The 27,631-nt window shown below is 39.8% G+C and overlaps 2 protein-coding genes across 8 annotated transcripts in view; one reads left to right on the top strand and one right to left on the bottom strand.

Annotated features, from left to right (window-relative positions):
• sytl2b (synaptotagmin-like 2b) overlaps window positions 1-21,589 on the top strand; it is a 37,040-nt gene extending 15,451 nt beyond the window's left edge. The window contains exons 6-21 of one of the 6 annotated variants that reach the window (XM_061781128.1): window positions 3,945-3,993; window positions 4,092-4,161; window positions 4,232-4,619; window positions 5,638-5,774; window positions 5,897-7,915; window positions 12,027-12,140; window positions 12,222-12,272; window positions 12,339-12,430; window positions 12,521-12,604; window positions 13,438-13,607; window positions 15,641-15,743; window positions 15,898-16,059; window positions 17,116-17,200; window positions 17,413-17,509; window positions 17,585-17,790; window positions 18,749-21,589. In XM_061781128.1, coding sequence (XP_061637112.1) covers window positions 3,945-3,993; window positions 4,092-4,161; window positions 4,232-4,619; window positions 5,638-5,774; window positions 5,897-7,915; window positions 12,027-12,140; window positions 12,222-12,272; window positions 12,339-12,430; window positions 12,521-12,604; window positions 13,438-13,607; window positions 15,641-15,743; window positions 15,898-16,059; window positions 17,116-17,200; window positions 17,413-17,509; window positions 17,585-17,790; window positions 18,749-18,897 — 3,976 coding nt within the window. In that variant the 3' untranslated portion in view covers window positions 18,898-21,589. Of the gene's footprint in view, window positions 1-3,944; window positions 3,994-4,091; window positions 4,162-4,231; window positions 4,620-5,637; window positions 5,775-5,896; window positions 7,916-12,026; window positions 12,141-12,221; window positions 12,273-12,338; window positions 12,431-12,520; window positions 12,605-13,437; window positions 13,608-15,640; window positions 15,744-15,897; window positions 16,060-17,115; window positions 17,201-17,412; window positions 17,510-17,584 lie in introns of all 6 variants that reach the window. The other 5 variants (XM_061781131.1, XM_061781127.1, XM_061781126.1 and 2 more) reach the window with 5 other exon arrangements.
• Window positions 21,590-21,989: 400 nt separating this feature from the next.
• On the bottom strand, window positions 21,990-27,388 carry si:dkey-4p15.5 (zona pellucida-like domain-containing protein 1). Of its 2 annotated transcripts, none has more exons than XM_061782356.1 (10): window positions 27,054-27,388; window positions 26,757-26,983; window positions 26,503-26,687; window positions 26,347-26,419; window positions 25,051-25,148; window positions 24,897-24,977; window positions 24,645-24,816; window positions 23,156-23,255; window positions 22,524-22,553; window positions 21,990-22,285 (listed from the first exon to the last, which is right to left on the bottom strand). In XM_061782356.1, exons 1-10 carry the CDS (start codon window positions 27,196-27,198, stop codon window positions 22,203-22,205), a joined length of 1,194 nt encoding a protein of 397 aa, XP_061638340.1. In that variant the 5' UTR covers window positions 27,199-27,388; the 3' UTR covers window positions 21,990-22,202. The 2 variants fall into 2 exon arrangements, with proteins under 2 accessions (XP_061638340.1, XP_061638341.1); XM_061782357.1 differs by having other exon boundaries at window positions 22,524-22,550.
• Window positions 27,389-27,631: the final 243 nt, after the last annotated feature.

Raw genomic sequence — 27,631 nt, 5'->3', positions numbered from 1 at the left:
ATGTGACAATAATCAACACAGTATATTTCCTGGTTACGTGTTCCTAGGAAGAATTCATAGAATGTTTCAGGGGGGAAAAAATATATAACAAGAATCAAGTCCCAGAATTTTGAAAATTAGGTTGTAGTATTATGAGAATAATGCTGTATTTTTTTTAAGAAAATACATTTGCAAGGATAAAGTCAAGATATTATGAGAAAAAAGTTACCAGAAAAAAACAAAAATATGTGAAATAAACTTTTATAAAAAAATATATATATATTATGAGGGATGAACAACTTAAATTTGAGAGTATTTGTAATATTATTGGAATAAGTTGTAATTAACCAGAAAAGTCGTAAATTTACAAGAAGGAATGATTAATAATAGTTAAAAGAATTTGTGTTTTCATTGTGTGGGAAATTTGATGTTGCATCATTAAACTTTATTCGTGTCTTTACCACTTTTTACGGAAAATGGATGGATGGACCTAATTCTTAACTTTTTTCCCTTTACATTATTATTTTTTCTCAAAACAAATATTTTATTCTTCTGACATTATGGCTTTATCGAAAAAAGTACAACTCCCGGTACTTTTTTCTCATCATGTTAATTTTTTTAATTAAAAAAAGTATTATATAAACAATTTTTTTCCTGTAACACCTTTTCTCTTAAGTTAAAACTTTCTTGGTATTGTATATTATAACGTTTCTCATTAAATTGAACTTTATTCTGGTGACATTACAATTTTCTCTGTCTTATAAGTTTGATTTTTTTTAAACTTTACATTTTTGTCGTAAATTTTTTTGTAAAAAAGTATGACCTTATTTTTGTTTACTACGTTTTTCTCATGCTTTTGTGACTATCATGACATTATTTTACCATTTTTTTGTTTTTTTTCAATGCGGCCCTAATGTTCCTTCATATTATCACGACCAGTTTAGGCAAATGTTTCTTGATTAGCACTGCTTTGTATTACATAGAAAAGACATCCCGTAATGGGCAAAAGTCCCCCCACCCTATCTGGTGGGTCACTGCGCCACTTTCCAATATTTGCTCCCCTTGAAGCTTCTCTCCCACACTACCTGTGTGTGTAAATGTGTGTCAGTGTGTGCGTGTCTTGTGACTTGCCACGTGTAAACAGAGGCGGTGCCAGCAGGGAATATGTGACTTTCTTCGAGACCAGTAGCCTGCATTGGTGCTGTGAATACTGTACTTGAGTCCTGGTAGTCCCGTGTGCTGTGCATGTTAAGCAAAGTGTTTAACTCAATAGCTCTCTCTGCGTCATTGCTTCTAAATAAGCAATGGCTGCTGTGACACAGCCTAAGTTTGGCATTTGGACTGCCATGAAAGGGAATGAGATGTTTTCTGATGTTATGTCAATTTCTTGTTTGTTGAGTGTCTAAATTAAATAAACGTTATTGAATGTGTGGGAGGGGAAGTGGACTTCTTAGGTTTAAAGCTTTGACAAAATGGCACATCCAAGACATTTTAAATGCGGTTTCTTAACAGTCAATATTTGACTTTGCTGCTTTTTTTTTTTTTGCCCCGTGTGCAATCACTCTACAAGCGTGCATTTGAGAGGATTATTTAAAAGCCTTAAAGTGTGCTGCTTTTGGTCTGCAACATTACACCTATTGTGATTGTTGCCTGTGCCTTCTGCATTCTTTCATATACATTGCATCTGGAAAGTATTCACAGTGCTTCACTATTTTTTACATTTTGTTGTTACAGCCTAATTACAAAATTGAATAAATAATTATTTCCTCAAAAATTCTACACGACACCCCATAATGACATAATGAAAGGTTTTGATGCACCTTCGGCACCCACAAGACTTTCTAAGGAAGAGTCATGGTGGTTTTCCAAACTTCATCCATTTACGGTTTATGGAACCTTTGGGACCTTATGGAATCTTATTACTTTATGGGACATTTAAAGTTAAAAAAATGTGGGAGGGTGGAATAGTACCCTTCCACAGACCTGGGCCTTCAGACATCCTGTTTCAGAGGTCTACAGACAATTCCTCTGACTTCTTGCTTGGTTTGTGCTCTGACATGCACTTTCAACTATGGGACATTATATAGACAAATGTGTGCCTTTCCAAATCATGTCCAATCAACTGAATTTACCTGAGATGGACTCCAATTAAGATGTAGAAACATCTCAAGGATGAGAGGAAACACGATGCGAATGAGCTTAGTATTGAGTTTCACGGCAAAGGCTGTGAATAGTTAGGTACATGTGATTTCTTCATTTTTGGAAATTTGTAACACATTTTTCATCTTGTTATTATGGGATGTGTGTAGAATTTTGATGGATAAAAATAAAGTAATTAATTTTGGAATAGGCTGTGAGATGACAAAATGTGGAAAAAGCGCTGTGAATGCTTTCCGAACTGTATTTTACGTGCAACAGAGAAATGTTCCAAATGCAGTTATAATTTAATTTTAGAGTTTAACAAAAATCTACCAAATGTAACAAAAAAAAAATTCATCTCAAATGTCATCATCATAAAAATCTGGTGAAACTTTGGCTCAGTGAGCATCTAAATGTTTATTTGTGTTGTTTTTGTGCGATGACGCCACTAAGAAGTACCAGTGCCGTCAAAGAGTAAAAGTGTGATAACCATACAACAGGAAATGGGACTCACTGGAACTTAGGAAAGGGTCTAGCTCTTCAGCTTAAAATTTATTTTACCAGCAATAGGTGACAGTGAGTTGAATAGTTTTACTTTATTTGAGTCTTTTTATTTATTTCATTGTTAAAATGTTCTTTTAAGATGCCATATTTTACCAAACCAACTTTTTCCAGTATTTTGGATGTAATATTGGCTCTTTGGTGCCTCAGTAAACATGTGAAATATGAATTAGAAAAGTGTCCACATATTCCTGAGTTCGAGACATTTTTCTGCCGGGAGGCCCGAAATCAGGTCATTGGAATCTCTCGAGCTTATCTACCTTACTAGTGAAGATCTCTGCCTACCTCTCTGCTCCTGAGCCAGCGCTGTCAACCAAACAAACACGTGTGCTCTCACAAGTGGGTCTTCTATACAGAGGCAACTAATAAGAATAAGAATCTTCTTTATTTGCCAAGTATGTCCAAAAAACACACAAGGAATTTGTCTCCGGTAGTTGGAGCCGCTCTAGTACGACAACAGACAGTCAATTGACAGAGAACACTTTTGAGACATAAAGACATTGACCAAAAAAAAAAAAAAAAAAAAAAAAACAGTCACTGAGCAGTAAAGGGTTGCTGGTTATCTGGTAATGCCGGTACATTTTTATTTTATTTTTTTTGGTCAGAGGAAAGGAGGCGATATTACCCAAATATGGACAAAGCGGATACAAAACTGGGTCAAACAGAAGTAGCTGTCAGAAGGGCCTTTTCTGGACACACGTATGACAAAGCCAAGGTGTTTTTTGAAATTAAATGACTTTTATACTAAGTCAATGTTAGACAGACCTATGGAGGTTTAAATAGCTAAAATATGGGACCTTTAAATTATAATCTGAACAATGAAATAGTTTACGATAGTAACAGATGATCACAGATCAATTGACTTTACATTATGTGAAAGATTTTCTTTTTAAATTTGAACAACTTTGATGTATTATGCATTTTTCTCCTCACTCTGGCCATTACTTGAAAGTGACTCTGAATCTTCACCCAGCCTAGCTGATTATGCTATGGGTGGAGAAAAATATGCAAATTATCTCCACTATTCCAGTCGGACAGAAGTGCAGAACTAGCTAGTTTACAGACATATTTTCAGAAACAAGCAGATAACTTAAGATTTACTAGGCTATATGCTCTCACACTTGATTGGTGGACAGATACTCCGGACACCCAACTATTTAAATAAATGTGAATTCTTTTTTTATTCCCCCCCCCCCACCGCCCCCCATAATATGTCCCCATTAAAAATTTTCATATTTGATTTATTTATTATATTTTCCCTGTAGTAATGCAAAGAATGAAGATCACACATCAGCAGTCCATTCTCCAAGAATGGTAGGCATGTTTGCTCTGGAAAAATATATATTTTTCCTTGTATCTGAGTATTTTTTTAACAATAATTTTGTTGTTGCTGCTGTTTGCCTTCCTTCCAGGCAAGACGCAACCCTTTTAATCGAGCTTCCCTCATTGTTGTTGAGCCAACTGAAGAGGACTCTGAGACAGGTGAGCAAAAATAATTCTGTTAAATCAATATGAATGCAAAGTTTTAAAAATGGCATTTCCCCGTCCTTAGAGCCCATCTCCCCCCTGAAGTATCAGCAACCGGGTGGAAGCAGTCAGACATCAGGGACCTCCGTGACATCCGAGGGCTCCTCTGCAGGTTTCAGGCCCATCCCTAAAAAGAGGTCATTTGTCTTAAGGCGGACCCCCATCCTGTCGGACAGCAATGGCGTAGACTTGGACCCTCAACCGGTCTTGGCTGGGGTCGCCCCTGCCCCGAGACAGACCCTTAATCAGGGCTCGAGTGGAAGCTCCAACAGATCCAAGAGTGAGGCCGCGGTGTTGGCCCATCATTCTGCTTCTTCAGAGATCCCCCAGCAGCTCCTGTATGATGACTCACAGGTTTTACCTCATTCCAGTCTGGAGGGACACAGAAAGAAATCTTCCATTATAGCAGACAGGTGAGTGGAAACCTTAGAGAACATTTTCAAGGAGACAGTTGTCTTAATAAGGTGTCTGCGGAATGCGGTCGTAAAAATACCCAAAGGATCATGAATTGCAGAATATTTTACCACCTTTTTAGTTTTAGCCTCACTAAACTCAGCCTGTTTTGAGGAGGGGGTCCTAAATTGACCACTACTCATCCCAATCCCTCTACTGCTGTCCCAATGGTGAGTAGGGATTTTGTTACCATGATGACCACAAGCAGAGTTATGCGGTTGTGACGAGGTGAGGGGCTTCTGCTTGTGCAGAGTGTGAAGAAAAAAAAGAAAGCACCCATAAAGTCATAAAAGCATAAATTGTATTTTTACTCATGGAAGGAGCACTTCATCACTAAGTTGCCGAATTACACTTGACAATTAGTGTAGCGTGTATGTGGCCGTCACCAAATTGCAAATTTTGCCTCATGTCAACAATTTTACTATGTATGTATATGCTGCTTATCAGAAGCTAACACTAATAATGCTCTTAGGTAATGCAAAACTGTGCTAGCACTGCAGTTTTGCCTACCTTTTGTCTTTGACTTGATAGTGCTTCTGTGTTGTCTGACTATTGCTTGAAAATGGCAGATCTTTGCCTAGCCTAGCTGCCAAGTCATGGGCAGAGAAAATCCCATAAAAATTTTAATGGCTCGCTTACACACACATTTTCAGAAAAAAATTTATATATTTCAATGCATTTTGGCTTTATGTCCAGATTTCAATTGTGGTTAAGGATAGTGAAAACTGACTAACATTTGCTGTTGTCATTGCATCTTTTCTGGGACTCATTTTCTTCAGTCTTCTGATTGGCCGAAGTCGCCTGAGGGGTAGAGGTTATAGCACCACCTGTTGCTTGGACAGGCTTTCGACGGCCTTCAATGACATTTTCATTTGACCAGATCTTAATATTTTTAAACACCATTGGAAATTTGATCCTAAAAAATAATTTTATTAATTTATTCGTTATATTTACCTGAGGTGACATATTACTTGACAGAGAGACAGCACAGATGACCGAAGACAATCCCACCCTAGGAGAGCATTTGAATGCAGGAAGAATTCTGGATCATGATCCAGTGATTAGCGGCAGTGTGATGTCATCAGTGAAGGAGCCGGAATGGCAAAGAACTGCAGGTAAGTCTTGATCAGTGCAATTATCAGTCAGTGAAAGCAATGAGTTGTCTCTTAAGACTTAGCACCCTACCTTCCTTGAGTCGCTCATATTCCGCCTACATGGTAATACTTTTTACTTTTAGGTGCAGACCCTCCAATATCCTATGATATCAACTTTATCGAGTCGTCCGATCAGAAGACACAAAAGAGATCCCAACAGAAACACTCTTTAAAGTTGACCAACCAGAGCTCCAGTCCCACTGGCAATGACGAGGACTCCATCGCAAAAGTGCTGGAGTGGTTCAACCGCAGCACCGACAGTAGCGACTGGCTGAATAGGAAAGATGGGCCGAAGGTCTCAAGGAATACGGAGCGACACCATGAGCCTGATGCACAGGAAAGTGAGGAGATCTTAAAGAAAGAAGTTGGAAGTATTCAGGAGAAGGAATCAGTTGAGATTATGATAGGTCAGTCAGAAGGAACTGCCAGGGAGGTGGCGAGGGATGTGAAAAATGATTACCATGACAGCAACAACATCGCCCAAATGAAATCATTTTGGGAGAACAGCAACAAATACCCCAAAACCATTACATCCATGGTATCTGGAGACAAAGCAGAGACAAGAGAAGGAAACGATAAGACACCAAATGTTCACTCTGGCGTATTCAATGGAAAAATAAACAATGTTGCAAATGGAGCGGATGGAAGTCAGCATGTTGAACTGAAACATGACCGAGAGTTAGACAGTTTCTACTTGGGAAACTATGCATACCCTGATAGTTTGACTGTTCATCCCCAAGTAGCTGAAAGAAAAGGTTCAGACGTTGAGCTGTTATTTGTTGAGCAACTAGCGCCAAAGTCACCTCTGCAGACCAGTCTGGAGTTTAAAGGGCTCTCTTTGGTCCAACCAGACACCCTTTACCAGTCTACAGATCCCCCAAGTCCAGAGTCAGAGAATATCAGTTTTTCCCAAAGTATCCAGTTTGCAGACCTCAAGACATGTGGAAATAATGTGGAGAACATCTGCAAAACACCCAGGAGTTCCAGTGAGGACCATGCTCAGTCACCCAAAAGAAATAGCCCAAATAGTCCTCATTCTCAGAGACAAAACCATCCCAGGCATGAAAATACCGCAGAGAAGATCAAGCAACTAAAATCTTTCTGGGAGCAGGAGACAAGCAAGCCCTTGTATGATGGCGGTAAACCCAAAGCCATGCGGCGTACAAAGCTGAACAAGAGGTTAACTAAATCAGAGTTCGACCTGCGGACCATTGGCAACAATTCAGGCAGCGATGGAGAAGATAGAAACGATTTGACTGGTTTGCCTCTGAATCAGAGAATAGATAAAATGTCACCCACACTTGGCGGGAGCCGAGCACAATTTAACAGTCTGCTGGAGTTCTGGGGTGATGCCACCACAGACTGCAAGCTCAAAAGCCCCAAAAGACAATTCAATACTCCGCAACCACCTCAGGAGTTACGTTATTCCGAGCCTGAGTCACGCTTGTCTTCCGTTGAAATGTCTCACGATAGACAGATTGTGTCTGCGTTGAAAGCAGCGAACAAAAACAACCTGCCAGAGTTGGGCCCACCAAAGGAACCTAAAAAGATATTGAAAGACTCAAGTAGGGAAGACAGAGTCACAAGACCACCACCAACTCCTCCTAAGGAGGTTTGTTGTCCCAGGAGAAGAAAGGACAGCTTCAGCCATTCCAGCAGTCGCAGCAGGTCTTTGCGCCGTGCTACCAGTATGTTTGTGCTTGTTGATCCAGAAGAACCAAGGCTTAAAAGCCTTGTCAGCCCTGTCCACTCCCAAAGCAGGAAGCAAAGTGTCGATCGCTCTCAGAACATCGGGCGAGCCTCGGACGGAACCGAGACCCTCCTTGCGAGGGCATTCGTGCCCCGAGACTACAGCCACTACTTGGGGATGGCCAATGAGCCGAGCACCCTGGCACCCGACGAGGAGGCTTCTGAGGGCCTTAGCAGACCTGTGAGGACCAGCATCCCCACAGACTCAGAGGAGCGAGGATTTAAGAGGAGCACCAAGATAAGTCCATGCCACGTGTGGACAAATTGCAACAGTACAGATGTTGATCCCCAGTCACCTGTAGGCAGCACATCCGAATCCTGGTTTAACACAAGGAACCCCTTGTTATTGAACTGTAAGTACTATTTATCCATCCATTTTCTACACTGCTTTTCCACTATTCAGTCATGTCGATGGGAGCTAGAGCCTATCCCAGCTGACTTCGGACAAGCTTGGACTGGTCGCCAGTCAATCACAGGGCATAAATAGAGGCAGACAACCATTCACACCATCACTGAGTGGGAATAGAACCCACGCTGCCTGCATGGAAGTCAGGCGAGTTAGCCATACACTGTCAGTGACTACTGACTACTGTAATTACAGAGGAACCTCAATTCAGGAATGACTCTGTTCACTAGCAATTCAGTTTGCGAACAAAATTTTCAAAGAAATATTGGCTCGGGTCACGCACTATGAGCTATCCATTTTCTATACTGCTTATGCTGTTGTTGTCCACACGTGACGCTATCTCTGATGGCTATCTTTGAAAAGCAGGTCCTCAAAAAGGCCATATCCATGCTGATTTGGGAAGGACATCCCCTACACCACTGCTTTAAGGTCCTTCCTTCCGGCCGGAGATTTTGAGTCCCCTTATACAGTACTCATAGGACAAGAGACTTATTTGCTCCTAGAGCAATAAAATTGTTAAATTTGCACAATGCCACAACATGTAAAGTATAACGTTGCATCAGCCTGTCTTTTTCATCTGTTAACTGTAGGGATGTAACAATATTCACGATATGGCGATATCGCGAAATTAAAAGTGCCTCGATATCGTTGTGGTCTTGTCTCGGTATAAAATAATGAGCCGTATTTAAAATGTTGTGTTGGGACGGCTATAGGCAGCCACGCCACTTAGCCAGGCTGCTACAGCCAGACTAAAGCGCTCCACTTCCTCAATAAGAGTATAAACACACCCAATTGGATGCGTAACCCATGTGACCATGTCACAAAAAAATACACTGATTGGTTGACTTGCCCACGTGATCAAAAGGCTGCATTAGGAAGGATGCAGAAACAACTCTGTGCCGGTCTGAGCATCACGTCGGAAATGATTGGGCGAGAGCAGCCTTGTTGTTCATGCCGGCCTCCGTCCCAGCAAACCCGCGGGCCGGCATAAACTGCTAGTGGACCGCCGCTTCGCAAAGCCCCGCTAGCCGGCCCTCCGCAGGCCGCCCCCACCGCTCCCCTTTGAAGAGATGATCCACCGAATTATTTAATCATATTGTAACAGCAGCACTATTTAGTGGTATACTAGTGAGTGTTTACCTCAAGTCGAAACTCGTGGGTAAAAGAACATCACATGGAGAGAGAATAACGATTCCGACTCCCCATTACAACATATCCCTCTGCCAATACATAACAGTAGTCACAAAAATGAAATCTTGAATTAGGTCCACTCCATACAAATACAGATTTAAATGTAAAAATAAAACTGACATACTTCCCCATCTTCAAATAATATGTCCACATTTACAATTTAAATATATTACAGAAGCTGCTCGGAAAAAATAAATCATCCTACAATATCTCTAAGCGGAGGAAGAGAAACTAAGGATTCTTATGCCTTTAGGAGTACTCCTGCGACTTCACTTGAATTTTTGGATTCAAGTAAAGAAGTCACTGTTAGTAAGCAGTATCCAATTTCTAATGTTATAAATACAAAAATCTGACAATATAGTAACTAATGTTAAATTATTGAACAGACACTTTCTCAGTGGACAGTTTTGTTATTGTGAGCATATAATATTGCTCACAATAATATTATCGAACATTTGAATGTAATCATTGGATGGAGACGGATAGAAGTGCACGGTAATATATAATTTGAAGCTGTCTTTTTCACAAAAAACTGTGGGAAAATGGACAGAAACTACTTAAACCTATGGACTCGGAAAGAGTCAAGAAGAAGATCAAGAAAGGTTTTTTTTGGTTCTCCTGCTTTTGCCTCTTTGCCCCACCTGTACCGTGAACCTTCCTGCAATACCGTGTGTCTTCTTGCAATACCGTGAAAGTTCCCACAATATCACATTAATTATCGTTCCGTGAGATAAATACCATGATAAAATCAAACCGTGAGATACAGATATCATGACATCCCTAAACTACATAGACCTTGTTTGTATGGTTTATTCATTCATTCATCTTCCGTACCGCTTATCATCACTAGGCTCGCGGGCATGCAGGAGCCTATCCCAGCTATCTTCGGGCGAGAGGCGGGGTACACCCTGAACTGGTCGCCATCCAGTCGCGGGGCACAGATAAACAAACAACCATTCGCACTCACATTCACACCTACGGGCAATTTAGAGTCCACAATTAACCTACCATGCATGTTTTTGAGATGTGGGAGGAACCCGGAGTACCCGGAGAAAAACCCCGCAGGCACAGGGAGAACATGCAAACTCCACACAGGCGAGGCCTGATTTGAATCCAGGTCCTCAGAACTGAGAGGCAGACGTGCTAACCAGTCAAAAAATGTGTCACCTTTGTATGGTGTACTTTTTCTTAAATTGTCTTAAATATTTTAAATTATATTTGACTATTTATAAAGTGTCCTAACTGTGTTTTAACTTGTCTGCAAGACAAGTTTTTATTTGGGACAAGAAAGTACAATATACTGAAATGAAGTGAACTATGCTTTGGTTGACGAACAGTCCCAGCATTAACGTGGAACGCTCAGTTGTTCTTTTTCCCATACAGCGTGAACGACTTTCGCTTTCACATACAAATACGTTTCTTTTTGTTTTTTTTGCTCTAAATTAGGCCTGGGTTAGCCTTCAAGAATGCCTTCAGTCAGTTATTCTCAAAGTGTGGAATGAGTGCCACTAGTGGTACGTGGGCTCCCTCTAGTGGTATGCAAAACAATCATTGAATTTATTACCAATTTAAAACAAAATACAACCAAACATATTAGAATGAAGCTTGTAGCTATGCATACATGTACATTCTTTTACTTTTCAAGTACAGTATATATTTGTAGTACAATTCAGTTGTATTTAACTTTTAAGTATAATAATTTGCATCTCATCTTTTTTTAATTGTACAAGTACAATTTCTGTTTAACTTTTAGTGTTAATGTTGAAACTGTGCATATTGTTAAAGCAGCTTACAATAATATGAAATACACTATTAGGAATAAAACCTCTTTTTCAGTTTTAGTTAACACTTTACCACTACTGTATTTTAATGTTGGTATTTTTGGTGGTGCTTGGAAAGCTAAGTGTTTTTTGGGTGGTACTTGGTGTAAAAGGTTTGAGAACGACTGCCTTAGGCATTACTGCCATCAATACAAAAGAGTGCTGTTTGTTGGCTTGGCGGTAGACGCCCAGCTTGATATCTCAGTGCACCTGGGTGTGCTTAATTCTATTTCCATTCATTTGAATTGGAAATATTGCTTTGGTTCATGAACGTTCCAGTTTGCGGACTGAGACTCCGAATGTATTCAATTTGTGATCAGATCATCTGATGTTCCACTGTACTGCTACAACATATAAAACATGTTTTCAAACCAAGGAAATGTCAAGTCAAAAACTACTATTTGGTACTCTTTTTCTGTTTGAATTGACCAAAACATAATAACGACGATATAGAGGTGGCATTGTCTTATTGTTGGACAAAAATGAAGCAACAACATCTTTTGTGAAGCATTTGTTCGACAAACAGAGGACACCTTATTGTATCCGTGAGTTTGCGTCCGTGTCTATGTTATCTTTGTTTGCTAAGGTTAGTCTTTTGTCAATACTTGCAGTCTTTGGCCCATGTTTGGCTTGTGGGCCGGGAAGGTTCTTAAGGCACACCAGTAACGCTAACAATGTCTTTCTTTCTTGCTATTGTTATTACAATGTAAGCATGTTTCCAATTGTCCATTATTTTTACTTCCTGGTTCATGAAAGATGATCATTAGACTGCGTCATTATGATTTGGTTTGATACCATCAAACTGTGTATCTGCACCTTTATCCGTTTTCTCACCAAAATAGAATGGCTTCATTCTTGTTCCTTTAGCATCATCCTGACACCGGTATGTGTACTGTTCAACTATGTCAAAATGACTGCTGTGAAAAGGCCCATTGCAACAAGAAAGCTAGCGGTAGACTAAGCTCCTTCTACTCAAGCTAGCCCTATGTTGCCTTTTAAATGACTGCTTCTTGTAATGAATTAGTGCCCCCTTTTTTCCATTGTCAGGCAAAAGTGACGATGACGAGGACAATCCTGTGAGGAAAGCACTGCGGCGAGCAGAAGTCCGGCCTAAAGGTCTGGCTAAAAGTATGGAGGACCTAGCAGGGTCTTTATCATCAAGTGAGCATCATCATCATCCTCACTGTGAGATGTTCTTTTTTCCCTATGAATACACACGCATGACTTCATCCTCTCTGATAGGACAAGAGAAAGGACAAGAGTTAAAGACAAACCTGAGGCGAACCATTGACGGTAACAGTTTCAAGCTGTAAATAATTAGGGTTTGATTTACTCACCTTGTACTTTCTTCAATCATAGGTCCCATGATGTCCCCTTCTTCACACTTGTTTTCAGACCAGGACCACCTGAAGAAGATGAGCAAGTCTGTCCCCTTAGTCTTGCAGAGGGAGGTAAAAGATGCACTTTTCGGCATCTCGCTTGCTCTGAACATCCCTGCACGCACGGCTCCCCATGCATGATGCACCACGTGTATGTTGCAGGATGACAGCCACATTTACGAGGACATTTTTCAGCATGGAATATACATGATGGACTCTTCCTCTAACCTGGCCTCTGTGTCACCTGTACGTCTCACTCACTCACTCACTCACTGCTGCATGAACCGCTTATACGAACTACTTGGTTATAATGGAAAAAAAGAAGAAAAACACTTCTGCGGGGAAAAACAGGGTGCAACTGTAATGCTGTCAGTTCATAAACTCAATCAACAGATGGACATTAAAGAGCCCATTTCAACTCAGATTCCAAAACGGCAGCACCGAAGCACACAGTCTCTCATGGATGAGGTTAAGGTTTGAGACTCGCTTAATGTTGTAAACGAGGTCCATGCAAAGTATTAAAGCTGAGTTATGTAATCTTTAACAACGATCAGTATTCCAGTAGACTAACACGTGGTTGCTCTTCATGTTTCCTTTCCGGGGAGCTACGCCATTAATGAATTCCACACAGAGTGCGCCTCAATTCTTGCTATTTCACTGATTATGTCAGTTCGTAGACTTTATACAGTAGTTCACACACAGCATCGGAGTGTTAACTGCTGAGCTCATTTAAATTATGTTGCTGACCAAAACAGAAAAACTGAAGAACATAAACAGTTCCGCTGATGAATTAGTGTGTTGCCACATGAATTACTGTCCATCTTCCATGGAGTTACGCAACTCTGTTTTTGCCGTTCTGCTGATTATCTCAATTCACATATGGTATCGTTCACACATGGAGGTTGAAGAGTTAACCGCTGAGCCCTTCTGAACTCTTTTGCTAACCAAATCAGTAGCACCGAAGGACATAAACAGTGTCTCAGATGAATTAAAGTGTGTTATGGCTTTCCTTTTTTCCTTTCCCTTGACATACATTGAATACACCTAGCGCTGGCTCTCTTGTGTGTGTTGGCTTTCAGTTGCGCGGGAGCGCGATGACTATGTACAACGGTGACTTCGGTGGCGTCGAGGTGCAAGGGAGCATCCAGTTCTCCATCAACTATGTTCAAAAGCTCAGGGAGTTCCACATCTTCGTGGCCCAGTGCCGCGACTTGGCGGCCGTCGACCCCAAAAGAGGCCGCTCAGACCCGTGAGTACTGTAGACAAAGCACTATTAATTAAACATAGACTATCTGGGCAGCACGAAATCTGAGGCCCACACTGTACTGTATATGGCTGCTGAGAGCATTTGATCTGCAGTGTTAGTAGTTTGCACTGTTTTTACATGAATGTAGAAATGTATTGTTTATTTCAGTAGTCCCAACCACAAACATATTTTCACAAGCAGTTTTGTGCAATTCCTCAATTGACAAAATGTGATACGAGATATCATACATCACCAGCATTCCAGACTTAATCACGTTTGCTTGGGCCTTTCTTCCAATCAAATTATAGCAAATTAAGTTTTCCACTGTGGCCAGGTTGCAAATTCAATTGATTGTTAGATTAAATTGATAATGATATGATCAGTAAATATTCACTAAAATGGTGCCTCGTGAAACGCTTCGGCTTGGGCATGAATCTCCCCTCACTCACTATAAAATAACTTGAGTCTTCGTTCGTATCAGTGGTTATCCGGCACAATTCCAAGTATAATTGGAATGAGTTATAATTACTTGGTCCTTTTCTACCATTACAGCGTGCGGTTAGCTAGCTAGCTGTGTTTACTCCCCGAAAATGCATCTTCCCTGTATGCCACTATTTACAGAACAGCAGTCTGTTGTCGTTATTTAAATTCCCAAGTGTTATGTATTTTGTGTTATTTAGGCTTTCATACTATGTTGGAACGCAAAGCACTGTGCTCCTATAACTAACAGGAAGTAGTGTGAGCTGCAGGCTGGATAATGTGTGCCGCCCTGTTTATTAAACGGTTAACTTTCCCTGAAGTGTCTCTGTTATGTGGACATTAACACAGACACAACACCATGCAAGGAAGTGAATCGTCGGATGAGCCCGCCACATTTCAGTTAGCCAAGAGGTGCTCCGCTTAGCTCGCGAGCTAGCTTGTGGTTAGTGCCTTTCGTCGGGATGGTTTCAGGATATTCAGCGGACATGCCCTCAGTGTTTGAAAGTGGAGACGACGGCTTCATTTATCACAATTTTGAAGCTTCATTTTTATTACTTCACAATTTTTTTTTATCATTCAAGTTTGCCAGGGTGGCGGCACGGTGGCCGACTGGTTAGAGCGTCAGCCTCACAGTTCTGAGGTGCGGGGTTCAATCCCCGTCCCCACCTGTGTGGAGTTTGCATGTTCTCCCCGTGCCTGCGTGGGTTTTCTCCGGGCACTCCGGTTTCCTCCCACATCCCAAAAACATGCATTAATTGGAGACTCTAAATTGCCCGTAGGCATGACTGTGAGTGCGAATGGTTGTTAGTTTCTATGTGCCCTGCGATTGGCTGGCAACCAGTTCAGGGTGTACCCTGCCTCCTGCCCGATGACAGCTGGGATAGGCTCCAGCACGCCCGCGACCCTAGTGAGGAGAAGCGGCTCAGAAAATGGATGGATGGATGGAAGTTTGCCAGGGTTGTTAACAACACTCTTCTCTGTGGTGTGTCATATTTCCAAGCTATATTGATTTTCATTTTACAGGGACTTTAATGATACGACTCATATCTTTCAGCAAAATTTTCTGTATGTCTTGAAGTAATCTTGTGAAGAATACAGTCATTTAGGTACAGAATTGCATAGCACATAGCAAATTATATATGGTATGATTTTTTAAAATAATAGCTTAAAAGTGATGGTGTTTTCACACAGCTTTGGAGTTAGGAATATCTATATGTGAGATGTATCACCTGTGTTAATGGACTAATAAATGAAATAAAGAAACAAAAATAGTATTAAATCAAAACTAAAAATATAAAATTAAAAAAACATTTAATAATTGTATTTTTTTTAAATAAAAAGAGTAAAATGAAATCAACATATTTTGAAATAACAATTCTTTTAAACTAGAGATTAAAGATACAGATATAATGCATTATTGTAAATGATGCAAAAATACGTTTAAAATAAAAACAACTCGAAATAAAGCATACAAAAACTACTTTTTGTCACCTATTGTTTCGCATGTGATGAAGAATTTTACTTCCTAACTAATTTTTTGTTTGTCCTTTTGCCAGCTATGTCAAAAGCTACCTTGTTCCTGACAAAATTCACCTGGGAAAGAAGAAAACGTCTGTGAAGAAGAAGACACTTAATCCGACCTTTAATGAGATCCTCAGGGTTTGTGTACTTAAGTTGTACATCTCACACTTTCCCACGCTTAATATTTACTGTATGTTGATATATACAGCATGTTATTATGATGATGATTATTATTTTGACTATCATTGTCCTTGTTGTTGTTATTATTAACGTGTGTCCACATGTTTTTCAGTATCGTGTTAGCATAGGCTATCTCAGGACGCAGACGCTGGTTCTCTCAGTGTGGCATCATGACACGTTTGGCCGGAACAACTTCTTGGGGGAAGCGGATGTGGACCTCTCCAACTGGAACTTTGACCACACCCACATGAACGACTTTGCCCTGAAACCCAGGGTAGAACACACACACACACACACACACACACACACACATTCAGACACACACGCACGCACACAGACACACGCACACACACTCCCTGGCCTGGTTGTTCAGTACATGATGGCCAATGTAACAATAATAAAAGACGATGAGCGGACTTTACACCATTTAGCATTAATGTAAAGATGCTTGCCTCACAGGAACAAGCTGTAATATATCTTTGAAAGTTTGTCAGCATTGGTCACTTGTCATAAAAGTTAAGATAATTTTTAAAGCTTTTACTGTTAGAAACTATTTACATACTTTTACACTTTTATGACATTTAAAAACGTTAGTTACTTAGAACGTGGTCTGTGCAGTGAATTAAGAGTTGATGACAGTGGTAGTTTGTCTTTGGAATGGATTATTTCTATTTTCATTCCAAGTATGAACAAACTTGAGCATAAAAGACAAACTTTGTTCGACTTTAGATGTTCTGATGTATTCACTGGTTGTTGAATAATGTGGTCACCTTAAATCTAATTTAGTCACAAAGCTTGTTTACCATTTTATTGAGTCTTTCCAATAAAAACAAATATATTTGAGCCACTGAGGGGGCAGATGGGGAAAAACTCTTTCCATTACATGTTCTTAGAAAACCAAATTGTGCTTATCTTTTGGTAAAGAGGCCCATTTATTCACTTCCATTCTAAATTGCCCGTAGGTGTGAATGTGAGTGCGAACGGTTGTTTGTTTATATGTGCCCTGTGATTGGCTGGCAACCAGTTCAGGGTGTACCCCGCCTCCTGCCCGTTGATAGCTGAGATAGGTTCCAGCACTCCCGCCACCCTTGTGAGGATAAGCGGCTCAGAAAATGGATGGATGGATTCATGAACTTAAATTGAACTAAAAAAACAACACATGCAGTCTTCTTCACACACCCACTGCTGATTACCTTCACCTTACCCATATCCCTTTTCTTGCACTTATACTCCACCTTGTGTTGAGACCAAAACTAAAATATTGTAATATGGCGCCAACAAGTATCAAAGGAATCTTGCAGTGTCATGTTTGGTTTGTCCTTTATTTTAGTCAACAGCAACCTTAGCGCCCTCAAGTGGACAAGGAGAGATGAGACTGGCTATACGCTTCCTGCCTAAGGTCGTCCACAGTGAAGGTATTTTAAAAGTGTTTGTTTTAAAATGTGTTTATTTTAAAATGTGTTTAAAATGTGTGTTTGAATAAGTTGAAATGTGTTTAACGCATCTGGGAGGGATAATGTTTTTATGTGGTCTATGACTATTCATCCATAGTGGGAGGGTCGATTAATCTCCCAAGCCTACTCAAAGTGCTTAAAACATATTTTAATGTCTCCTTTTATTGGTTTAGCTAAGGAAGCTCCCACCACAGGAGAGATTCACATTTGGGTGAAAGAATGCAAGAGCCTGCCTTTAATCAGAGCCACCATCGACCCTTACGTCAAATGGTATTCACGGCACTAAGGGAAGTCGTTAGCGCAGATGCCATTGATGCATTGACGCCTTTCTCGCGTCCGTTCCAGCTTCATGCTGCCCGACACGAGCCGCAAAAGTCGTCAAAAGACTCGCATGCTGAGGAGGACGGCGGAACCCGTGTTCAACCACACTATGGTGTACGATGGCATCAGAGAGGTGGACCTGGCCGAGGCCTGCGTAGAGCTCACCGTCTGGGACCGGGACAAGCTGGCCAGTAGCCAGCTGGGCGGACTCAGGCTCGGAGCTGGCACGGGTACCGCACTTGAACACGACATTGCAGTGCATTACGCCTTAGTCTTTAGACAGAGCTTCAAATTACTCAGCTGCAGATGGAGGAGACATCGATTGGTGCGGAAGCATTTTTTTGAACGAACACATGACGTAACATCATCTTTAATACTGCACAAGGAACTCGATTCCAACGTACCACACATGAACACACAGGCAGACAACATTGTGGAGTGACCACATGTAAGAACGCCAGTTGCTGTTGGTGATGCCATCTCCACAAAATGTAAGATCACACACATACTTACAATGTGCAGTATTACTCCACACTTTAATTCATCTGTGCTGCTGTTTTGGTTTGCAACAGAATTAAAATGGGCTCAGCAGTTAACGCTTAATTCTCCATGTGTGAATGATAGTCTATGGACTAGAGCTGAAACTATTAATGGAATAACTCGAATAGTTCAATTACAAAAAAATTTGATGGAAAATCTTGGGGTGGGGGGATATGTTTCAGACTCACCCACCACGATATAGAGGGGCCATTGTTTTACCCCACTTACACGCTTTAAACACATTTACACTTATTAAAAGACACTTTTTAAAACCATTTAAACTAATTTGAATACACCATAATTGAAAGCATAAAATGTACAGCAAATACGATGTCAAGTGTCTGTGTACATGCATGTGCCTTTAAGAGTCTGCGTGTGAGTGTCTTGGTGTGAACTGTGGCTGACAGCAGTTCCTGCGTGAGTGTTTGTGTTTTACTGTTCTCCCGACGTCCAATAAACAGCTGAAAAGTGCCTCTGCGACATGCGAGGGTGTTGCAGTAAGTATGCTGTAAAAACCCATAGAAAAACAATTGCTTCAAAAATCTCTGCTATACGAGGCGTGAATAATGAACATGTTACTGCCACTTGCTGGTGGAGATCATTTACGGCATCTTGCTTGAGGCAAATTCTTTCTTTGCCTCTCTTCAGGAAAGAGTTACGGGTCAGCAGTGGACTGGATGGACTCCACGCCCGACGAGGTGGCGCTGTGGGAGCGTATGGTGGCGTCACCTAACGAATGGGCGGAGGGTGTACTGCCCTTGCGCATGCTGAACTCCGGCAAAACGGCTTTCAAATAAGTACAAGTACATTAATTGTTATTCCGCTTAAAAAATAACATTTGGAAATTCATGAGCCAAAAGCCATAGTGACTTCTTGATATGAGGCTAAGAAGTCTTTTCTATTAATTTTTCAACGGGCCGAAGATGAACAAAGAGAACAATGAAGTGTCTAATTTAAAAAAAAAAATGGCTTACACAACTTATTCATTTTGGATGTGTTAAAGTCATTCACCACCGACAAAAAAGGTTTAAAAGGCCCATTAGTACATTTGATGAATGAATGAATGTCATTGTCGCCTTTCTGTTACTGCAGCTTTCATCATGTACACGCTCATTAAATCCAGCAGTTAAGCATCCTTTCACGTCAGCAACAATTGGCTTTTTACAAGCATGGTCATAGTCAGAGGATGATAAGGTCCCACATTACGTGTATGCCAAAGGACAACCACTTGTGCAAAGACAAACATGACAGACAAATGTGGCCCTAACGGTCCTCAGAATAGAAGCCATAGGAAGAATAGTAACCATGACTCGGTTGTATTCTTATTTTAGAAAAGTAACAAAGACTTCTGAGACTTCCGTCTCCTAGTAATACAATAAACCAAACTGGAGAACCACATTTTTGTGTCCTAAAATTAGACGTTAGTTCTAGGGATTAAAAATAAATAAGTTATGTGTTAATGAGAATAATAAAAAAAAAATAAACATAATACATTACTGAGAGGATTTTTTTACAAAGTTATACGGTATGGAAAAAAATAAACAGACGATGTTACGCAGAAGAATGTACAAAAAATTATGTTGTATGCTACAAAGAAACAGAGGAATACAATTTATAGGTTACTTAAAATATTTTATTCAAAAAAAGTCACAAGTTGTACAGTATGTTACTTAGAATAATTTATAAAAATAAGGAAATTGTACACTACATTGAAAAATAAAAAATATAAAAGTTATAGTTTACTTTTTTATTTAACAATTAATTAAAACAAATAAAAGTTACCTAAAATATATTTTTAATTAAGTTGTGCGCTACATAGAATAATAGAAAAAAAACTAAAAGTTGTAAATTACTTAGAATAATTGATTTAAAAAATAACCAAAATTTGTACATCATCCATCCATAGATTTTTCGTACTGCTTATCCTCACTAGGGTCATGGGCATGCTGGAGCCTGTCCCAGCAGACCCTGAACTAGTCGCCAGCCAATCGCAGGGCACATATAAACAAACAACCATTTGCGCTTACATTCACACCTATGGACAATTTAGAGTCTTCAATAAACCTACCATGCATATTTTTGGGATGTGGGAGGAACCCACAGTAACCGGAGAAAACCCATGCAGGCACGGGGAGAACATGCAAACTCCACACAGGCGAGGCCGGATTTGAACCCGGGTCCTCAGAACTGTGGGGCAGATGTGCTAACCAGTCGTCCATCGTGCCGCCAAGTTGAACATCACTTTGAATTTTTTATTTTTTTTTAATAACCAAATGTACACCTCATGAATCACTAATAAAAAAAAAAAAGTTTAACATTGGAATAATTTCGGGAAAACTAATAGTGTGGTGGGACGGTGGGAGACTGGTTAGCACATCTGCCTCTCAGTTCTGAGGACCCGGGTTCAAATACGGCCTCGCCTGTGTGGTGTTTGTATGTTCTCCCCGTGCCTGTGTGGGTTTTTTCCGGGTACTCCGGTTTCCTCCCACATCCCAAAAACATGCAAGGTAGGTAGGTTAATTGAGGACTCTAATTTGCCTGTAGGTGTGAATGGTTGTTTGTTTTTATGTGCCCTGCAATTGGCTGGCAACCAGTTCAGGATGTACCCCGCTTCTCGCCCAAAGTCAGCTGAGATAGGCGCCAGCACACCTGCAACCCTAGGGAGGAAAAGTGCTTTGGAAAATGGATGGATGGAAACACAAGTGTATTCTACTTAGATATTATTTTTTAAATAAACAAAAGTTGTACATTACATCGAGATTTTTTAAAAGTTGTACTTTACAAAGAATCATTTAGAAAAACTAAAACCTGGGTGTTAGGTAAAAAAAAATTAACAAAAGTTGTGCAATAGAATAATTTTGAAAAAATAAAAGTTGGATGTTACTTAGATTTTTTTTTAATAGCCAAAAGTTGTACATCACTTCAACGTTAATCTTACTCAGTGGGATTTTAAACAGTTAACTGTTATGCAGAATTAAAGGGTGAAAAAAAACTTCCGATCATGATGTTGAAAACCTGTACTTTTACCCTTCTGGACCTTGGTTAATATTTGACCCTGGCTATGGCCCTGTTTACAAGCCCTTCTACTACCCAAGCTCATGGTAATATTACTACATATTGTTGCTTTAATATATTCATGATTAAACTATGTTATGCATGTATCCGAAATTCTGAAAATGTTGCTATTTACTCAAATAGTCTGCAAGCTTTCCTTTTCCCAACAACATTATTTTAGCTGCAGTATTTTTACTCCAATGGTTGAATGTTGCTGCGAATGGCTGGCGACCGGTTCAGGGTGTACCCCCCTCCCTGCCCAATGACAGCTAGGATAGGCTCAAGCAGCCCGCGACCCTAGTGAAGATAAGCGGTAAAGAAAATGGATGGATGGTTGAATGTTGACTGCATGCCTGTTATGTGATGCACTTAAATAAAACTACGCGTGACAAAAAAAAATGCAGTCTCACTATTTTGTGCCTATGTTGGCTATTTTGTTAGCATGTCTACTTCATTGGAATTGGGGTTGTTTGTATATATATATATATATATATATATATATATGTATGTATATATGTATATGTATGTATATATGTATATGTATGTATATATGTATATGTATATATATACGTATATATATATGTATATATATACATATATATATGTATATATATACGTATATATATATGTATATATATACATATATATATGTATATATATACATGTGTATATATATATATATATATATGTGTATATATACATATATATATGTATATATATACATGTGTATATATATATATATATATATATGTATATATACATACATATATATATATATATATATATATATATATATATATATATATATATATATATAATCATTTTATCTACCGGTAATTGCTAATTTCTTTAATAATTAAAATTTGGCAGGGTTCTTCACAGCACTCTTTTCTGTTAAGCGGCAAATTTAGAAGACTTTTATTTTCACTTCACAGGGACTTTAAATTTGTCCAGGTTAAATTAGAAGAATTTGTCAAAAGAAAAGAATATAAAATATTACAGCATGCTTGATTCATCTATATCTGATATAATAAACAAAGTAAGCAGCCTAAGCGGTGAAGTGAATGGCCAGGATGTCAATACAGACGATGACCGCCACCACAGTGTCGCTGTAGCGGTTCTCTGACGAACCTGAAGAACAAAAATATATATCTGTATTTTTTTCCATTTTGCCAAGCTGTGGTATTATTTATATTTGCAATTCATCAGTCTATCAATTCTGTATTCAAGTACACTGTATATTCTCTATTTAACTAATTCACTGCCAGTCCTCCATGTTAACATGGGTATTTGAATTCAACAGCCATCAATGGCAGTAAATGAAACATCAAATGCTGTTTTTCAAATAAAGGCACATTTTCTATCTTACCGTAAGTAGCCGAGTTAGTCTGAAAATCTTCTGAAAAGTACAACAAAAAAATAAATTAAATCAAATATATTGTACATACAATGTATATAATTAAACTGAGATCACTTTAGGGTCCCATATTTATACAAACCAACTTTTTCTAGTATTTGGGATGTAATATCTCTGTGGTGCCTCAGTAAACGTGCAATATGTATTAAAATTGTCTATGCATTCCTTAGTTCCAGATGTTTTCTGAATTTTTTTTTCTTAAACGTAAAAAGTTTCATAAAAATTGGTCACATACTTTTTTTTTCTTTACTTAAAATTGTAAATTTAAATATATCACGTTTTTTAATGTAATTAAAAAATACGTTTAATTATAATTTGTCATCCAATTTCTTTATTCAGAATTTTAAATAAGGATCTTACAAGATATTTGTGAACTTTTGAGATTTCGACCATTTCTTTCCCCTTCAGATATGTTTAACTGCTTACCATATGTTGACATCAAGCATATGAATTATTTTTAACATGTTTAATAAACACAAGGTGAAGGGGGCCCCCCATCTCCCCTCCATTTTTCTTTATGTGCCCCTCAGTTGAAAACATTTGGACATCCCTGGTCTCCATGAAAAAAGTGCCGTAATACACACCTATGCTCTTTTTGGCCACCAAAATGGCCGTCGAGGTAACTGTAGCGTTAGCCAACACGTCATCAGCTTCTCTTCTTATTCTTTGGCTTGAGCCACAGTCCTGTTCAAAGCAAACAAAAGAATTAAATGTTTTTTCCCTCCAGGACTTACTCTACAGTTTACAAGTGTAATAAAAATTATAGCTGCTTTTTCATAAATTTCTTCTACAGAAACATCCTCCTTCCCTTTCTTTTTCTTACTTTTAAAGCATGTATGGGCTGGGCTCCGAGCTACTGTATGTTGCTGCACTTTTAACACCGTACGAGCTAGCCCGCGGCCTCTGATCTTTGATGAGCGACTACTGGTTATTCCAAAGTTGAGGCTTAAAACAAAAGGTGATCGAGCATTCTCTATCAGAGTGCCTCAAATTTGGAACGACGTGCCTGATAAGCTGAGACACCAGAATTGGTGGCATCCTTTAAATCACTTTTTAAAACGCATTTTACAGACTGACCTTTATGTGATGTCGTCTTCTCTACCGTTTTTACAGTTGTTTTAATGTATCTATTTGTATTTTTATTAAAATATATAAAATATAACAATTTACACTCTAGAACAGCATTCAGTAATGCAAGTCAATGTGTAGTATATAGAAGATGACGTAAGATGGCTGGACTGTACCATTTTGTATTCTGGGTTGGACGTAACGGTTCACTCGTGACTGAAAATGAAAAATATATTCCATAGACAAAAGTGGAGAAAGAAATTGTGTATCGCTGTTTTCTTATTCGTTTGTATATTTGCTGGCAGGTTATTTCCTGGTTCGGGGAGAATGATGAAAAATATTAGTAGGATTACACGGATGGGACTGGTGACTTAAATGCCAAAAAGAGAAAATGAATATATCAAACAAAAGTGGGGGGAAAAACAAGTACTGCCATATTTTTGCTAGTTTGTTTGTCAATATGTTTTTGCATTTTTGCTAGTTTGTTTGTTCATCTTGTTTCATGGAGAAGAAGATGTTCCATTTCACTGGATTGGACTCCACCGTTTGCATTTTGGGGCAAAACGAACACTGTTATTGTAACCTAACAGAAAAGAAATTCTTCCAAAATAAATAAAAATTGTGCCTGTTGGACCATCCGTATGGTAGCTAGCAGGCTACTTCCTTGTTCAGGAAGAATGACGTTAGACGTTAGGATTCCATTGACGGGACACCGAAGAAATCAATTTCTCTTAAAAAAAAAAAAAAAAAGAAAGAAATCATGAATTTGTCTGCCAAATGTTAGCTAGCAGGCTACCTCCAGATTAATGGAGAGTAAGACTTTCCAATTCAATGAATAGTGCTAGATTTCAGGGACAAAAGGAAATGCTCCTTTGTTAAGAGAAAATTCCATCAAAAGTGAAAGGGGCATGTACCACGTCATGTATTTTGGCTAGTTCAATTGTCCATATGTTACTTAACAGGCTACTCCCTGGCTTGAAGGAGAGTTTAAATTGTGAGACTCACCGGCTTTAGAATGCTACAGGTGGACACCTCGCACAGCCTGGTGACACAGTGTAGGTAGAATGTGGACACAGTCCGATTCCTGTGCTCCACGAATCGGAAGGCCTCAAAGGAGAAGTGTGCCACTTGGGAATCGCCGTTGAGCAACACCTCGGTCTGGTCATCACGTGTACAGCTTGGGAGGACAAAGAGGGTGTGGGTTTGAACAGCGAGAACCCAGCGTCACATTTAAATGTAAAGCTCTTGTGTGCTCACCCAACAAAAAGGTCATAGAAGGAGTCAACGTCGGGGTAGGGGTTTGTGGTTGCGTAGCATCGATCCAGCAGCACGTTGAACCTTTTGAAAAGATCATCATTTGTCTTTTCTTGTCCTGATTACTCTATGAATGCTCTTGGAAGACAACTTTTACCTGTCCGTTAGATTCGTGGCTCGCACAGCAACGTAGATTTTGGTCTTCAGTTGGAGCCCCGTTGGTGGAATGGTAAGAGCATTTTGGAACTGATCATCCTGACCAGTCAGACAAAGCAATAGATGTACCAAAGATTAAACCATTAATAAAAGCAAAAATGTCATCAGGGTTCGTTGTTTATGAGTGAGGGGAAAGACGGATCGTAAGCTTGACATACAGAGATAGTCGTGATGACTGCTGAGCCTGAAGGCGAAGCTTTCAACCACATTCCCACCCTCACCAATAGTAACCAGCTTTGACTGAAAGTGACAGAAATTAGTTTCCTCTGCAGGGTTTCTAGGCTCACCCTTAGATATTATAGTGACGCGTCAGATAAGGAGCTCAGTTATCCAGAAAATATTTCTCCCTATTGAGCGTAACCAGGTATGTCTATGTGGTAGGAGACTTTGGGCACACCTAGATCATGGTGGAAGGAGTGTGTCTCACAGATGGCCTGGTAACTCTTCTGTGTATCCCCTGTGGTGTAGGGGTGACGAGAGAGCTGAGCCAAAAGGCAATGTTTTTCGTGTACCTGTCTGACTACCTTCCCACTCTCACCTACGGTAACCATCTTTGACGAAAAAAATTTGATCGTGGATGCAAGCATCTGCGATGAGTTTCCTGCACAGGATGTCTGGGCTTGCCCTTAGCCAAAGGGAAAGGAGCTTGGTTGTCCAGAAAACAAACATTTGATGTGGCTCGGGCAACAAAAGATGCCTCTGGGACGCTTCTTTGGTGAGGTGTTCTGCGTATTTCCAACTCAATTGTCTGTGTGGTGAGTACCTCAGGTTCTTGTTCTCGTGTGACGGAAAGAAGGATCATGAGCACATCATCAGCTCGGCGGATTAGTGGTTAGCACGTTTGCCTCACAGTCAAGGTATACAGGTAGAGGTCGTGTTCTTCCTCTCACATCCTGAAAACATTGTTCAAGACTCTACGTTTTACATACTGTAGGTGTGAATGTGAGTTTGAATGGTTGTTTGTCTGCCCTTCAATTGACTGGCGACCAGTCAGGGTGTTTCCCGGCTTCTCTTTCCTAAAGTTACCTCGGATAGTCTCCAGTTACCCGCAACCATATTGAGGATAAGCGCTATAGAGAATGGATGGACATCAATTTGATCCTATGGTTGAATGGTGACCAGTCCTGGATGTACCCTGCCTCTCGCCATAAGGCGTCAGCTTCCCTCTCATCCTGTTCAGGATAACCAGTGTAACAAATGGATAAGTTAGATGTTGTAAATTCAGATCCGCTCTTACTTCATATAACTCCAAGCTCAATGTGCTAATGAAGCTGCCATTGTTGTCTTTGATAGCCAAGTTCACACCGGATCTGTAAGGGATTAAAAAGAAAAGAGTGGTTCGTGACTTACAGACCCACAAAAGTGGCACAGTGCCACAGCGTGCCCCACTCACACGGCCAGCTCAGTGTTATTGATAATATATTGCATAGGGTAGAGGCAGGAGAACTTGTAGAGGAGCTGCGGCCGGTAGGTGATCACACCAGCCGACGGATCAGTGGAGGTGACGGCGCCGGAGATGTTGACAAACTGGACATTGGAGAAGTCTGCGAATGCTCCGGTGCCCACCTGAGTGATGATCTTCAGAGAAACGCTTCAGTCAGATCACTGAGCTCTCGGCGTGAACCCATAGTCCATGTGACAACCTACCTTGAAATCATTCCCGCACACCGACATAGAGCTTTCATTTATGGGGAAGCTAAATTTTAAGACAGGTGGGTTGACGTCAAACTCCGCCGTACCGAAACATTTGTCGTTGTTATACTCATTATTGAGCACCATGAGGGACTCGTTGTAGAGCGCTTGGTACACTGGACAAAGGTAAATGCTCAGGTCCATGTGCTCGGTGCCGCAGTCCACCATTATGTCAGAGTTTTCTGAGACAAACACAGCAAGGCGTGACCCTCCAAACAACACACAGAAAGGGTGAACAAAGCATAAACGTACCTGGTGGTCTGTTTGTGTTACTCGTAATGCACTCAGCTGGTATCTGAGCCTGGGTTCTTAATATGACACCAAGGTGGCACACAACCAGCACCAACTTCATTATTCTGGACACATGAAACAACACAATGACAAACTTGAATAGCATCCCGTGGAGTGTATACCTCTGCCAAGGCCAAACAATTCCAGTTGTTCACCTGCATAAATACCCACCGGCTGGAAAATTATGACTTATGACAAAAAGGTCATATTACTAGAAAAAGTAATTTTGTTAGAAATTGTAATATTACAAAAAAAAGAGAGACAATTTTAAAGGAAAAAGTCATAGTGTTACAAGAAAAACATTGTAACAGGAAATATTACATTATGAGGAAAAAAGTTGAAATTGTATGAGAAAATGTTTGTGATTTGAAGACAAAAAAAAAATATTTATGAGAAAAAGTCTTAATATAACTGCAAAAGAAGTCATACTTTTATGAGAAGCCATAACATTACAAGAAAATTATGTAATTTTACATGATAATATTACTTTGTAGCTTCATGAGAAAAAGACAAATCGTCCTCTTAAAAGTTAAAAGATT

The sequence above is a fragment of the Phyllopteryx taeniolatus genome, chromosome 8 (assembly GCF_024500385.1).
Source record: "Phyllopteryx taeniolatus isolate TA_2022b chromosome 8, UOR_Ptae_1.2, whole genome shotgun sequence".
Lineage (NCBI taxonomy): Eukaryota > Metazoa > Chordata > Actinopteri > Syngnathiformes > Syngnathidae > Phyllopteryx > Phyllopteryx taeniolatus.
This window is presented reverse-complemented; position numbering and strand designations above follow the sequence as displayed.

Coding starts and splice junctions, on each gene's coding strand:
- si:dkey-4p15.5 (XM_061782356.1), bottom strand. CDS start 27,198: ATGCTATTCAAGTTTGTCATTGTGTTGTTTCATGTGTCCAGAATAATG. Junction 26,984..27,053: donor TAACACAAACAGACCACCAG/GTACGTTTATGC, acceptor TGTTTGTCTCAG/AAAACTCTGACATAATGGTG. Junction 22,286..22,523: donor GACTAACTCGGCTACTTACG/GTAAGATAGAAA, acceptor TTTGTTCTTCAG/GTTCGTCAGAGAACCGCTAC.